Here is a 14747-nt window from a genome sequence, read left to right as displayed (position 1 = left end):
TCCATTAGAGAAAGCTGGTCCCAGTCCAGTAGATTTTAATTAGAATGCAGATAACTGGAGACACCTGAGTTGTCTCATTAAAATTGACAGGGCTACTGGAAGGTGTAAAGTGAAGTGTGGGTTCAGGTGCTTGCCTGGGTAAATGCACTGATTCCCCTTTGATGCAAATGATCCATTTCAAGATCTGTTTCAGTGAAATAATTGAAAAAAAACTTTTTTTCTGAATAATTCTCTTGAAAATCCATAGAAAGGTTGAAGGGAGGGTTGTTCTATGTCCCTGTGTTTCATAAGCAGAGAAATAGAGCTTTTTCCACTTCGTGTACAGCTTATCTGTATTAAGTGCATGTGTTATCCGTCAGCAGTCGCAGCCAGTAGGTCACTTTTGCCCAAACACTTACTTACCCACATAGTATTTCCAACAAATAGATTCAAAACACGAAGAGCAGCTGAGAAAGCAGAGTCTAAATCTTTCGCATATTTTCATTGTATTTGTGCAGTTTGTGTTGGTTTTTTGAAGTGCCCTTTCCAAACTCACTATTTCTATACCTATTTTGAAGCCGTAGCACATAAGAATGTGTGAAGCTCATCAGTGCTATTTCAAAAGCCTCCTCAATAGTCAATCCCAGTACTTGCTTGGTACCATATTCAGGAGAGTGATTAAACGATCTCTTTGTCTTTTTTGTTGGGATTTTCTCTTTTTTCTCTCTTTTTAATTTGTTTCTCCACTATCAAATATTTCTAAATTAAACTTTGCCTCTTTCTGGAAAAATTTCACTGGCATCTGTTGATTAACATCTCAAAAAACATTTTTAAAAACTGAGTTTCTCAACGAAAAACTTTTTTTCCCCCATTTAGTGTAAAACTGAGTCTTCAAATAATATTTTTCACATAGTTACATATTCTGTTCCCCTGAGAGGCACTGTCTTACTTAAAGAGGAACATCCTGCCATGGAGCTACAAGTAATCTCACTTCCACATGTTATTCTCGTCTTTATGTTTCAGCTTTTAAGTCATTTAAACTGACATTGTTTTTACCGGTGGAAATAGCAAATAGCCCGTAAGTGGAGTTTGATCCTTTTGCGATTTTCTGTTGTACATTTTGTGAGCAAATTACCACTTCGTACTGCGAGATAAGCTGTGCACCTCACCAGCTTTGATTGCTTAATAGTGGAAACATCTGGCTTGGCGCTGTTATACAGCCCCTCATCCCAGCCTTGAAGCTGAGGCTGCCAATCTCTTTGCTGTCAGAAGCGTTCATAAATAACTGGAGTTTTCCAGAGTGAGTTCTTTCAGCTATGACATATCGCTGCGGGAGCACCCGTGCAGATTCCTCCGTGCCTGCGGATCTTTGTTCCTAGAAGCAGCTCCAGTTAATCACAGAATCATGGAATGTTTTCTCAAAGACCCTGTGTTCAACCTGGCCTTGAGCACTGCCAGGGATGGAGCATTCACAACCTCCCTGGGCAACCTATTCCAGTGCCTCACTACCCTAACAGGAAAGAATTTCCTGCTTATATCCTATCTAAACTTCCCCTGTTTAAGTTTTAACCCATTACCCCTTGTCCTACCACTACAGTCCCTAATGAAGAGTCCCTCCCCAGCATCCCTATAGGCCCCCTTCAGATACTGGAAGCTGCTATGAGGTCTCCACGCAGCCTTCTCCTCTCCAGGCTGAACAGCCCCAACTTTCTCAGCCGATCTTCATATGGGAGGTGCTCCAGTCCCCTGATCATCGTCGTGGCCTCCTCTGGACTTGTTCCAACAGTTCCATGTCCTTTTTATGTTGAGGACACCAGAACTGCACACAATACTCCACGTGAGGTCTCATGAGAGAAGAATAAAGGGGCAGGATCACCTCCTTCAACCTGCTGGTCACACTCCTTTTGATGTAGTCCAGGATATGGCTGGTTGCCCAGTTTGGAACTTTTAAGTTCTAAATCAGTTTTATGGGACATGCCTATAAATACCTTGCCTGACCCAAACTATTTTTTACTTGGTTGAAAATCCTAAACCAGCAACTAAAAAAAAAAAGAAAAAATCAGCTTTAGATTAATCAAGTATTGAACAGAGCATTTTGTCCATATCTGTAATCAAATGGCTTCAGGTTAAAAACTGAAGCCCATATACAGCACAATGCATCTTACTGCAAAAGTCCCATTTCAGAGTTTCTCTTGTGTCTTCCCTGCTGTCACACACTGTCTTTGATGATGGTTGTACATGTTTACCAAAAGCAGAATAACAGGAAGGAAAACATCCTTTAAACTGCTAGATTTCTTCTTTATCTGTGACCACTACCTGATGTTTCACCTTTCATAAGCCCAGCTGTTGGTGAAGAGCATGTTGGCATTGTGAGCCTGATCCACATCCCACTGAGCTTAATGGAAAGACTCTTGTTGCCTTTGGGTTCTGCAGGCCCGCCTACAGAAACCAAACTACCACAATCCTTCTGGGAAGGGCAGGAATTGCAGGCAGAGCTGACCCCATCACATTTTCTCTTCTGTATTTAGATTGTCACATAGACTCTTCCTCTGTGTCACTGGCAGTCAGTAAACCCCTCTCAACGCTTTGAAGGGTTCCCTTTTCCTGCATGCAAGTCCTCAGGCTTGTGCAGAGCTTTCCAGATGGGATCTTCCCAGTGGTTTGCAAAATAGCATTGCTATTTGCCTTGTTTCTGCCAAAAAATTGCTTTTCTTGTATATCTGAAGGTCATAGTTGATTTCTCTGAGGCACATTCCCACTTGCAGGCTTGAAATCAGAAACACGCAGGTTTTTACCTTCCTTCATTTTCTTCTGTTAGACCCAACAGAATTTATGTCAAAACTTCACATTCCTTTCTTTCAGAAGCGTGATTCATTCCTGGGTAATTCTAGCCTTCTGATTATTGGGTGTCTGCTCTGTGCCACTCACAGGATCTCACTGTGCTGCTACAGCCAAGAATCTGGATCTTCAGAAAGACAATTTGTCCAACTTCCCTTCAAACTTTGAAGGGTGCTTCCTTCCGTAGGTGCTTGAGGGAGATGAAAGAGCCAGCAGGGACTCATCCCTCACTTTTAAACACCTTTTAAACAGCTCTTACAAAGTGAAGTTCAGCTGAAGGGGTGAACCTTTCGCTGTGAAAGCCTGGAAGTCTGCATGAGCAGCAGATAGGCATACAGGTCCCTGCAGTTCTCTTGCAATGTTATTCCAGCTCCATCCTTATTTCCAAGCTTTGGCAAGTAATAGATTCCATAATCACACACTTACTGTATGTACCAAAATATTGAGAATCAGTCCTAGATCCACATCTCGAGGAGCTCTGCCTTCTACTTCAGTATTAGCCACCGAGCATATCTTCATGCTGTAGCTCCATAAATTAGCTCCTTCAATTTTTTACATTCATCTCCATTTCCTTCACTTTAAGTCTATTTTTTTCTCCATATCACATTTTTGAGTCTTTACCCAGAACGCCTGTTACACATGAGCCACACAAGAATTTTTGGTCTTCAAGGTGGATACAGACCCCAGATGCACTGAGTGGGAACAGAGCACTTCTTGACGCTGAGTTTCCAGCTCGCTGTCCTCCCTGCTTCCAGGGATGGGCCTTTGAGAAGCCTGCAATGCGAACAGAAGAAACCCTGAAATGAGTTGTTCTCACTTGGCTGAGTACATCATCCCGTGTTCCATTTGACATACCTCAAAGTAAAATAATGCCAAGCAGCTCTCCCAAAGTACTGCTATCAAGAGGATGGATGCTTTATTGGTTTTACTTGCTGTCCATCATGATAACATATGTCCTGATAAGCACAAATGTGTATAGATTTATAAGAACTGCTGCTTTTTGGCTTGACACAGGATCGCACTGATGTGCGGTGCTTTGGGAGTACCCAGGGTGGTACGGCAGCACGTTCAGCGTGAGCCTTAGAGGAGCAGCGGTAGCTGGGATTTGCACCTGGTAGCCATATATTATCTAGCTAATGAGCCAGTGAAGTGTTTAATCACCCTGCTGAGAAAATGAAACTTCTAAACAGGGTAAATCCACCCTGGGGCCGCTCAGAGCTACACCTGACAGGTATTGTCATCTTCTGCCTCTTGCGGTCCCACTGCCACGGTATCCTCTTTTGTTAACTCATGAGAGTCCTGCTGAGCTGGAAAACATTGGAAACCAATGCAATGTTAATTTAATTAGCTGCTCATTTGCATAAAGTGGGTTATTTTGCGTGTCAGCCTCCTGTGTTTAGAACTCTTTTGGAGAGAGCCCTACTTGGTCTTTTTAACATCCTTTGGGGGAAGAGGGCTCGACTCTTGTATAATTACATATTATAAGCAATACCTTGGAAAACAGTCACTGTTGTAGAGCATTTGCTGGAGAACTGGAAATACACTGCTCCGCTTAACGAAAATCTTCTCAGCTCCGTTTTAGTTATGAGCATTACGATTTGCCTGTTGGTTTTGAGTGCTAAAGGGCAAAAAGATGCACAAACTGAACTTACTATCCATCATTATGCCTTCTCATTAACAATATCCAGGAGGAAACATCTGTCTTTGTGCAGAAAAGTGGGTCTTTAAGTCCAATTACTACAATTAATGAGTTACATATGAGAAACATGAGTTTTAGCATGGGATTTAGAGGATTACAATAGCAACACACTCTGCATTTCACATGAGCTCCTCACCACCACATCAAATATTTGCGTTTCCACCAGCCCATGGAAACTCAGCAAGTCACAGCGAGAAGTCACTTGTATAAAGAAAAACTATTTGGGTCCATTATTTAACCCATAAACACCATCGATGCAATTTTCTACAGTGGCTGCACCTTATTATTTATTCTTCACATTGCAGTGATATCCCAGGATGCAATCCAGAATCCCTGCAACTGGAATGAGATAAATCTCGCTTTTGCGGGGCACACAGGCACTACTAGAACAGAATCAGTGCTATAGCATTATAGAATTGCAGCTGTATCTGTTTGCTGAGCACTGCAGGTGTTTTCAAAGCACTGGGGAAAGAAACATTGAGAATCCACACTCTATGCACCAGGCTGCTTAGAGTTAATTTGCTTGTGCTGGTGCTACCTCCTTCTCTTTATGTGTTTTAAATCAGGCTCTGGTGATTCTCAGTGTATGAAATACATAGTAAAATACGCTTGGTGTACACTTTGAGTGTCAGTGTGTGCGTGCTCACACACACACTTCTTTGGAAATAAGCTCTTTCTATTTAGAAGAGGAAGAGAAAATGTTTCCTATTTCAAAAAGCTGATTTGAATGTTGAAGAACGAACCTCTGGGGATATCTGTATCCTCTCACTCTGAGGAGCAAGGAGGTCTGAAGGCACAGTTGTTAAAGAAGACTTTTAGCTGTTGAACAGGATCTGGAAGAGTGAAGGCATAGAATCATAGACTCATAGAATAGTTAGGGTTGAAAACGACCTTAAGATCATCCAGTTCCAACCCCATGCCATGGGCAGGGACACCTTGCTCTAAACCATCTCACCCAAGGCCTCGTCCAACCTGGCCTTGAACACTGCCAGGGATGGAGCATTCACAACTTCCTTGGGCAACCCATTCCAGTGCCTCACCACCCTAACAGGAAAGAATTTCCTCCTTATATCCAATCTAAACTTCCCCTGTTTAAGTTTTACCCATTACCCCTTGTCCTGTCACTACAGTCCCTAATGAAGAGTCCCTCCCCAGCATCCCTATAGGCCCCCTTCAGATACTGGAAGGCTGCTGTTGGCATCTCGATCTCAGGAGGGATTTTATTCTCTCTTCTGCTCCTTTGTGTAACTAATTAAAAATGTAAACACAGATCTTCGAAATACAGGAAAATTAATCTGCAGCTTTTGTCTCCTGGCTACTGCTGGAGCTGTAAGAATATTGACAGCATGGATTTGGTTGGATTTTGGGCGTGAGAGTGGCAGTAGCTCCATGCGCAGCAGCTGCCTGCCCTCCTTCGCTGGAGTTATTCCCCAGGCAGTGTTGCTCCTGGCTTAGGAGCATTCCTTTCATGCCTTAATGATATAGCATAACATCAGAAGGATGTCACAACACCAGAGGGACGTGGAGCTGTTGGAGCAAGGGCAGAGGAGGCCATGGAGATGCTGCGAGGGCTGGAGCAGCTCTGCTCTGGAGCCAGGCTGAGAGAGCTGGGCTGGGGCAGCCTGGAGAAGAGAAGGCTCCTGAAGGGGAGACCTGAGAGCAGCTCCAGTGCCTAAAGGGGCTGCAGGGAACCTGGAGAGGGGCTTGGGACAAGGGCCTGTAGGGACAGGCCAAGGGGAATGGCTTGAACCTGCCCGAGGGGAGACTGAGCTGAGCTCTTAGGCAGAAGCTCTTCCCTGTGAGGGTGCTGAGGCGCTGGCACAGGGTGCCCAGAGAAGCTGTGGCTGCCCCATCCCTGGCAGTGCTCCTGAGCCCATGGATGGCCTCATACAAACCTGTCCTGTGGCTCGTTCCTGGGACACCCCTTCCTCTATCTACATTTTATGGCTTGAGTGCCTCAAGCCATATTTTTCTCTCTCTGATCCAATTCTGATGCAGTGGACAATAGCCTACCTGACAACTAAAGCTGATGCCTTCCCTATTATACTACTTATTTTTGTAACACAAAAAGGGGAGAGAACTTGCTGAATGTTATAGTTGAGGAAATAGATAGGGAAAATGTATTTACAATTCATCTCCATGGTTTCAATTGGTCTTAAATAAGCAGAATAAGAATTGTGCCCAACGCCTGTGAGAGATTAAAATCTCCCACATTGAGTCGCCCCTGTGCCAGAAAGGTTCTGCTGTTACCTGGTGGGTATAACTGGTGGGATTTGGCTGTCCCTGGTACGTGATGCATCCAGGCAAGCAAGTATTAGCCTGGAGATTGCATATTTAAAGATATGAACATGAAACTTGCCTTAGAGCATCAAAGTGGATTAATGTTAATAGAGAAAGCAGGAAGAATAAACTTTGGAGACCTAAGTGGATGACACAAGTGCCAAAGACACTCACTGGAATGCATTTGTCCCTATGCACTTAATAGGAATGTTCAAGGCATAGCTTCAGAGGAGCAAGACTACGCTGGCAGTAAGCAAATCTGAAGATGCTATCCCCGGTTTTGGCCTTGATTCTGTGATGCACGAGATTCATGACCTCAGCCAGTCTTTCCAAGGCAGCTTTTAACTTTAAAGCTATCCCCATGTACTTAAAACCAACGTCTTGTGTGCCCTTGTTCCACCTGGCAGCCCTCGGGTCTCCGGCAGTGTCTTGCATAGAACCAGGCACCTTGTGCTCATTGGAGGCAGTGTCCAGGACACAGGTTTTACTCTTTGATGCTTTAAATGATTTAAAGGTACAAAGAATCTTTAATTCCCTCTGGAAGTGAGCTGAGGCATCGCAGCTGATGCATCTTTAAAGGGCAGCGCTTGAAGCAGTGCTGCAGCTGATACCTCTTTTGCTAAGCAGCAGTGCTGCCGCTCCATGGGGTGGGCAGGAGGAGCGCTTCCATCTCATTTTCCCCCTCAAACACAACATCAATGTGTCAGTTCCCTTCCCGACATTCCATCGTTTTCCTGGAATGCCAAGTTTCAGGGTATTTTCCCAGGAAATCTTCAGTTTCCTTGTGAAAAATTTTGTTTCTTCAGAAGAGCATCCTTCATCAAAAAATAATGTCAACAGGAAAGTGCAAACCTGCTGCAGTCTCACCCATCAGCCTTGGGCGTCATTCCTGTTGGGTGCAGCAGTGGGGTTTACACCTGCAATACTTCAAATATAACTGAAGATGCTTTAGAAAGTGTTTGTGTTGGCCCTGGTGCTTCTCCTGGAATGATGCAATCCCAGGCTGGTTTGTGTTGGGAAGGACCTTAAAGCTCATCCAGTTCCAACCCCTTACCACGGGCAGGGACACCTTCCACTAGAGCAGCTTGCTCCAAGCTCCTGTGTCCAACCTGGTCTAGAAGAATCAGTCTAAGTCCGTCTGGGAATCATAGAATCAAGGTTGGAAAAGACCTTTAAGGAGACTTCTACAGCTGAAGATGAATGGTAAAACCAATAGTAAACACAACAGTAAAACCACCTGCATTTCACCTGCGATCCCCCAAATTTCACCCTTTTTCATGCCGTGATTTCTACTTCTTTTTCCAGGGCCTAACCTCCCCAAGGCTCAAGTCAAAACTGCCTCCCTTGGCTTGGCAGGAAAAGCCAGGTCACCTCTGCTGCCCGTCTCAGTGCCCACAGCCCCAGAGGTTGCAGAAGAGGGACACAAGCAGGCCGAGGACTCCGCAAACGTAAGAGCCATCTGTCAGAGCCAGCGGGCTTGCAGGGCTCGTCACCATCGAGTTCTGTTCTCTAATCCCCAATCTACACATCGATTTCTAGATGACCACCCATCCCTCCTTACCTAGGGTATTACACTGCACACATTACACTAACAGCTGTTAGAACCCTAGTAAAAAGTTGTGGTAGCCAGTAAGACTTTGCCGTTGGCTTTAATGGACTTTGTGATGTGGAGGAGAAGTGCGTGCTTCAATTCTGTGTTAATATTATCCATGTGACAGCTCTCACAGCCTCTCCTCAGCACACTGAGATATCAGGAGAAGAGAAAAGGGGGCGAGAAGTGCCATAAGGGAAGAAAATAATTTTGGCAGGAAAATTTAGTATAGAGTAATACCAGATAATGGTGAGAAAAGTAACACTGAAGGGGTAGGTAAGTGAAACTGAAAGATAGAGTAATTAGAATAATCTTTTCACTCCTATTAAGACTCTGTTAGAGGAGGGACTTGCATGACTCTGAAGATGAAACTGTGCAAAAGAAAATGAATAAGGGGAAAAACGAAATATATTAAGTACATGTTGGGCTCCACGTCTTTTCATCTCCTTGCACAGGACAACTGATTGCCAGGCAGTATTGCAGCGACATGTCCAACATTTTGGTAGTGAATCCTTCGGTGTTTTCAACCTGGCTGAAGACAAAAGATTCTCTTTAGATGTGTATGGAGGGTTTGGGTCTGCTGCTTGATTCATGCAGGACACCAGTGTTGGATTCCTGCTTGTGGCTGTCACCGGCATAGGTATATCCTTCTGCATATAGTCACAGTGGGATTTTAATGTTTTGCTGGTAAAGGGGATGCAGGATGATTAAGAGACATGGAATCTCTTTCTGGAATAGGAACGGGAAAGAAAATCCCCTCCGTTGTAAAATTGCTGGCATAAGGAGTAATTTAACACTAGACATTTAGTAACATGAAGTGCAATTTCAGCTTTCAATACCTTATCACAGCAGCACAATTTAGCTCTCAGAATAGTCTCTGCTCAAGTTCCACAAGTGTGAAGGCAGTTACAGGCAGCAGCAGTGCAGGCAACAAGCTCATCAGGTGGTCAGAATTTGGGGTGAAAGGCTAAAATTTGGAGATCAGTTTTCTTTTAAGCTTGGCTCTGTAGGTGCTTTCTTAAGGTGCCTGCTCCATCTCACCTCAGGGACTGCAGGGCTTATACAGCAGTGCCAGATCTTTTATTGGGCAAAATAAATAAATGGTAATGAAGTAAATAGTATTGGAGCACCCTCAGTGTCTGGAAGCAGGGGATCACTCCTCTTGCTCTTGCCTTGGTCGTGTCTGAGGTCAGTGGTTCCCAAGAAGAGGTGCAGTTTTGCTGCCAACTGTGGGTTTTGCTGCAGATTCCCAGTTGACCGTACCCCAGTTGACCGTACCCCAGAGGACTGCCCAGTTAGGTGCTTCTGAAAACAGTTCCCACTCCTCAGCTCCCACTAAAGGCTATGGTAGAAACTCCCAACCACCAGCAAGGGAAGAGAAATGCAGCTAATTGCTGGATCAGCTGTTGCAACCTGCTCTGAAATACAACATGGTTTATATGAGCATTTTACATCTCTTTTGGGTGCTAAAACTGGTTCTGTTTTGTCGTGTCCCCCCCCAAACATGCATGCATGCAGTGGAAGGGAGGGAGCTGAGACAATGGGGACTCAGAGGATGGCTGTTAACATTTCACACTGTTCTAGCATGGTCACCCCTGGTTTTCAGCTCCTGTGTTGATCCCAGAGAGGCTTTGCTTGCCAACCTGTAAGCATCAAGCCATGGCTGGATGCTCCAGGTCCCTGAGGAGGACATCCTTGTTGGGGGCCCTGGGAGGTCCCTGCGATGGGGCTGTGTCCTTGGCTCTATCCAGGGGTCTCGGTCCCTGTCCCGCCGCTTATGTGTGTGTGTTTGTTCACTTGCAGGTTTATGAGCAGGACGATCTGAGTGAACAGATGGCCAGTTTGGAGGGGCTAATGAAGCAACTCAATGCTATCACAGGCTCAGCCTTCTAACAGCTCTTGATGAGGTGATAATTATCCCGGAGCATTGCAAAGTACCAGGATTTCTCTCATACTACCCACTTACACAACCCCATCACAAATCATCTTGTTGCCGGTATCACTCCTTCAGCGCAAGGAAGATGCCTGCAAATCTCTAAAAGGAATGATTAAAAAGAAAAACAAAGAAGAAGTGAAGAATAATAATGGAGATGCTACAGAACTTCAGATCTGGCATCTAAAGCGATGAAAGCATGAAGGCAAATGACGTTGTCACCATGGGGTCATTAGCTGATGCTACCAGATTGCTCATTTTGATCTACTAGTATTTGTAGAGCTGAAGTTGTCATGACTAACTCATGTTTTACTCCGTAGAGGTTCGTAGCTCTTTGTGTAGATCTAGTCTTACCTCATGCAAGTATGTTTTTAAACATAGACTGTGCCATTAATGAGACAGTGTTGTAGGTCACTCGTTTGGTTTTGGGTTTTTTTTAAATATATGATTACTGACTACAAAAACACCCATAGCAGATGATCACACCACAACACCAAAAATTTGGAAGCTTTCCCAACAGCACAAAATGAAAAGACAAATTACTAATTTCTTTTGTTGTCTCTGTCAGTTATCTCTCACGAGAGGTGGGGATTAGTGAGTGGCTGTAGAACTCAGCCACTTCAGCATTTCCTCTCGTAGTTAATGTTTTATGTACGGAAAAACAGAGAACCAGGAATGTAAAAATCTAAAAAAAAAAAAAAAAAAAGGAAAAAAGGGGAAAAAATAAAAGTCTGAGTTTGCATTGGCGGACTGATGCCAGCCAGCCGGTGTGCACTTGTGAAAGGAGGACGTGATAAGCAATCTTCTCTGACACGCAGTCATTACACGCTTAAGCTTGTAATAAAACATGTCTGCGGATGAGTGGCCTTTGTGCCAGACCATGATGACATTGGGAAGCACTGCTGGGGCCACCCCAAGATGGAGTAGAATGAAAAACAGAGCTGAATTTGCCTCCCTTGCCTTCCTTGCCTTTCTCATCCACTCTGCATCCCGGGATGTCTCTGATGCGATGACCCATCCACCTTGGGTGATGATGGGCAGAGGATGAGGACGCCAATGGCGTGGTGCTTCCCAGAGGCAGGACATGAGCCTGGAGGAAGAACCACAAAGGCTAGTAAATGCCTGATACATTCTTTAGGAGTATTTTCCTGCAAGTGTGGTATTTCCTGGCTGAGATCAGCAGTGCTCCATGAGAACAGCAAGAGAAGAGCAGAGAGCAGCCGGATACCGCGAACCATCCGTAGGGACTCCCTCTCCTTGTCCTAGCGCTTTAGCTGCACATTACAGTGTTTATTGACAACCATAACTGGTTGAATTGGCTAGATTTTGTGTGCATACATTTTACTGCTAAATTTTCGGCTGCATTCAGCATTAATCTCTGTTTATGCAGCTGAATCACCAAAAGGGAACTAATTTGCATATTTATCAGTTAGGAGGCTGCAAAACCCAATAAGAGAGTTTCAGATGAATTATTCCATTCAGCTCTGCCTTTGATTTCAAGCTTGAGTGGGTCATAATTTTAAAAGAGCATGGAAAGGATAGGATCTTTACAACCTAATAGCTCCTTTTATTAGGTGGGTAATTATATCTGAATCTCCGAATAAAATATTTTGAGTAAAATGGCACTGCAACAGAAGTAATAATTCAGATTATTTTCTATGGCCCCTTGTTGGAAGGGAAATCAGATGTCAAGGAGGAATTCAAATGCTTCGTTAGGAACTCCAGTGTGTTTGCAAAAATGCTCCTTTAAAAATGCCCCGTTATTCAATTTGCTAAGATTTTAATGAAATATTTCTCAGGAGTGAGAAAATCTTCTTTGCATGGAAGACTGAGCTTTCCAGTTTGGAAAGATTTGTAGCCAAAAGCCTCTGCTAGAAGTAAAATGCACAAATCTTTCCCGATGAAAAACCAGGCTCTATAAAATCACTACCTCTATTTTGACTAAAAAAAAAAAAAAAGAAAAGAAGACTTTATGTCACTTTTTAATAGCTCCCCTTCCGTATTTGCAGAGATTGACATTTTTTAGATGAGAACATAAGGTCAAATCTGTTTCTCAGTTATCACTTATGAAATAACTTGATTGGCAGCAAGAGAGCTGAGAACAGAAACTGCCCCAACAACTTCAGAGAGCATCACTGCACCTTTTTAAATCACGGAATATTAATCCAGGAGCAAGTGTAAAACAATCCCAAATTGCCTACAGTAAGATGAGCCACAAAGAGGTTTGCAAGTTGGATTTGGCTTGGTTTGGACACAAGGGTTGCAGTGTCCAGGAGCTTTGGCATTGATCAGCCCCCTCACTTTGTTGAGGTGTCAATCTTGGACTCAACACGAAGCCCCTGAAGCCTGCAGGTTGATCTGGCCCTCGTGTGAGTGCGGCCTTTCTTGTGCTGTATGAAACTGACCTGTCTTCGGGCTCATCCTATTTAATTCAATACCAGTCACAGACCAAGGCCAAGGTCAACACCAAAACAAGTGTTCATGTACTCTGCCCACAGGAAGGAACAACTCCATTGTCTCAGCTCAAGCAAGACACAGCATCTCCCCTTCCCCTTTAATAAATAAGAAATTTCAATTTAAGTTCAGCATTTACCAGTAAAACTCAATTATTCCATATAAACACTGATTTGGGGGATTTTTTTTTGTTTGTTTATTTTCCTTCAGACCTCCACTTGACAACCAGGAAAGGGCTTTACCCTTCACCTGCCCTGAGCCACCCGACACTGGTTTTCAGTGTTGCTGTTGTCCTAAGGAGCATTGGAGACATTCCCAGCCTTCATTTGAGGATGATCTTAGTACAATTATTAATTGTACTAAATCAAAAATACCTACCTAATTATTAACCAGACATTTCTTGTAAAATTTCGCCTTATGTGTGGACTACATAACTTGCAAAATTCCAATGTTTTAGTACAAGACTCCCATGCTGTATTTTGCCGATGCTCTATTTATTGGCGGTGAGCTTGGCTGAGATCTTTGTATTTTGACAAATTCCTCAACTGCCAGGGTATTTATAGACTGTGACTGTGTCAGCCATGGACACTCCCAGAAAAATGCAGTGAGAAATCCGTCAATGCGTGACGGGCTTGTGAAGCTCGATGTTACCATGGAAGATCATCAGCTAATCAGTACAACAGGGCTGCCATAAACAGGTGGGGAAATAAAAACAACCACCAAAAATGGATGCATTTATTATAATTTATTTTAATTCTCCGCTCCCTTTTTCTTTTCTTTTTCTTTTCCTTTTTTTCTCCAAGACTTTACAATGGAGAAATATCAATGGTTTAAAAGACTGAGCATTCCCTAGCTCAGCATTTTTGTCTTAGGTACTTACTTCTGGGGAAAATTTCATTCATTCACAGAAGCTGTTTAGTTTTTTGAACGAGGGGCAGATAATCTGCTTGTTGTTCTTGCATATCACCTTGATCATGTCCAAGTTTGGATCTGGACGTCAATACAGCCAAGATCTTGCTGTAGGGTTTGTAATGTCATTTGTCAGTGGGTGAGAAGTTCTGTTTTCCCTATACTGCTGTGGCTGTTTGTACACCCTCATCTATGGGAACTGGTCATTCCCAGTTAAAAGGCAGCCAGAAACTGGGGAAGGACAGAGATAGTCATGCAGCCCTGGAAAGGACTGCCCATTCCAGAGTTTCCCAACAGGCTTGCAAATGCTTTGAAGCTTGGTCTTTGGTCCCCCCGTGGCACCCAGCCAGCACATCCCAGTATGGCCTAGGAAATCTCATCCTGTATGGCTTGGGACATCGCGTGTCCGATGCTGCAACGAGTTTCTGCCGCAGAGTGGCTGTTCTTTACATCAGCACTTCTTGAGTCTCTTCTTTTACTTGCCTTGCTTTTTGTTTGCTCACGGGAGCATCTTTTCACCAACTGCTTCCCAGAACCAGCGCGTTTAGAAGCTGTTTTGGGTAGGACTGCTGCACATCCAGCATCATTCCTTCCCCAGCATTTCCAAAGTACAGATGATTTGATGAGGTTCTGAACCGCTCTCCAGACCACCGGGGCACGTCTGCAGTGCGTGCTCCCTGCTCTGACACCTCCTGTCAAAACACATAGCGCAACCCAGGAAACACCAAGTAAAACAAGGCAGTGCTTGTTCACACCCAGAAGGATGGGGGTGAGTTCACGTTGAGGGTATCCCCGGGTCCTTCCCTACCCTGGGAATCATTAGACATTTCTTCATGCGGTCAGAGCTGATGGTGTAATTCCTGCTGTAGCTCACCAAGGGCCTTTCACCAGGATCCTAGCTAGTGCCTAATGCTGAATGATGTGAACCCATGCTGCTGTGATCAGGCAGGAACCACCTTTAGCATTAGGAGTGGTAAAACCAGGCACAAGCGTTTGCAGGATATGTCAAGTTGCTCGTTAAAACCCTAATGAGATTTAGGTAGGCAAGGGAAGCACTCTGTGGT

The 14747-nt window shown here is 44.2% G+C and overlaps 1 protein-coding gene across 1 annotated transcript in view; it reads left to right on the top strand.

The window, feature by feature from the left end:
• DCC (DCC netrin 1 receptor) overlaps positions 1–12848 on the top strand; it is a gene marked incomplete at its 5' end in the record, with an annotated part of 102927 nt that extends 90079 nt beyond the window's left edge. The window contains 2 exons of the mRNA XM_061349039.1: positions 8102–8244; positions 10191–12848. Of these exons, the coding sequence (XP_061205023.1) occupies positions 8102–8244; positions 10191–10280 (233 nt within the window). The remainder of the gene's footprint in view (positions 1–8101; positions 8245–10190) is intronic.
• Positions 12849–14747: the final 1899 nt, after the last annotated feature.

This window comes from Neopsephotus bourkii, unplaced genomic scaffold (assembly GCF_033783945.1).
Source record: "Neopsephotus bourkii isolate Nb327-2 ecotype Australia unplaced genomic scaffold, CSIRO-AGI_Nbou_v1 NB_381, whole genome shotgun sequence".
NCBI lineage: Eukaryota > Metazoa > Chordata > Aves > Psittaciformes > Psittacidae > Neopsephotus > Neopsephotus bourkii.
This window is presented reverse-complemented; position numbering and strand designations above follow the sequence as displayed.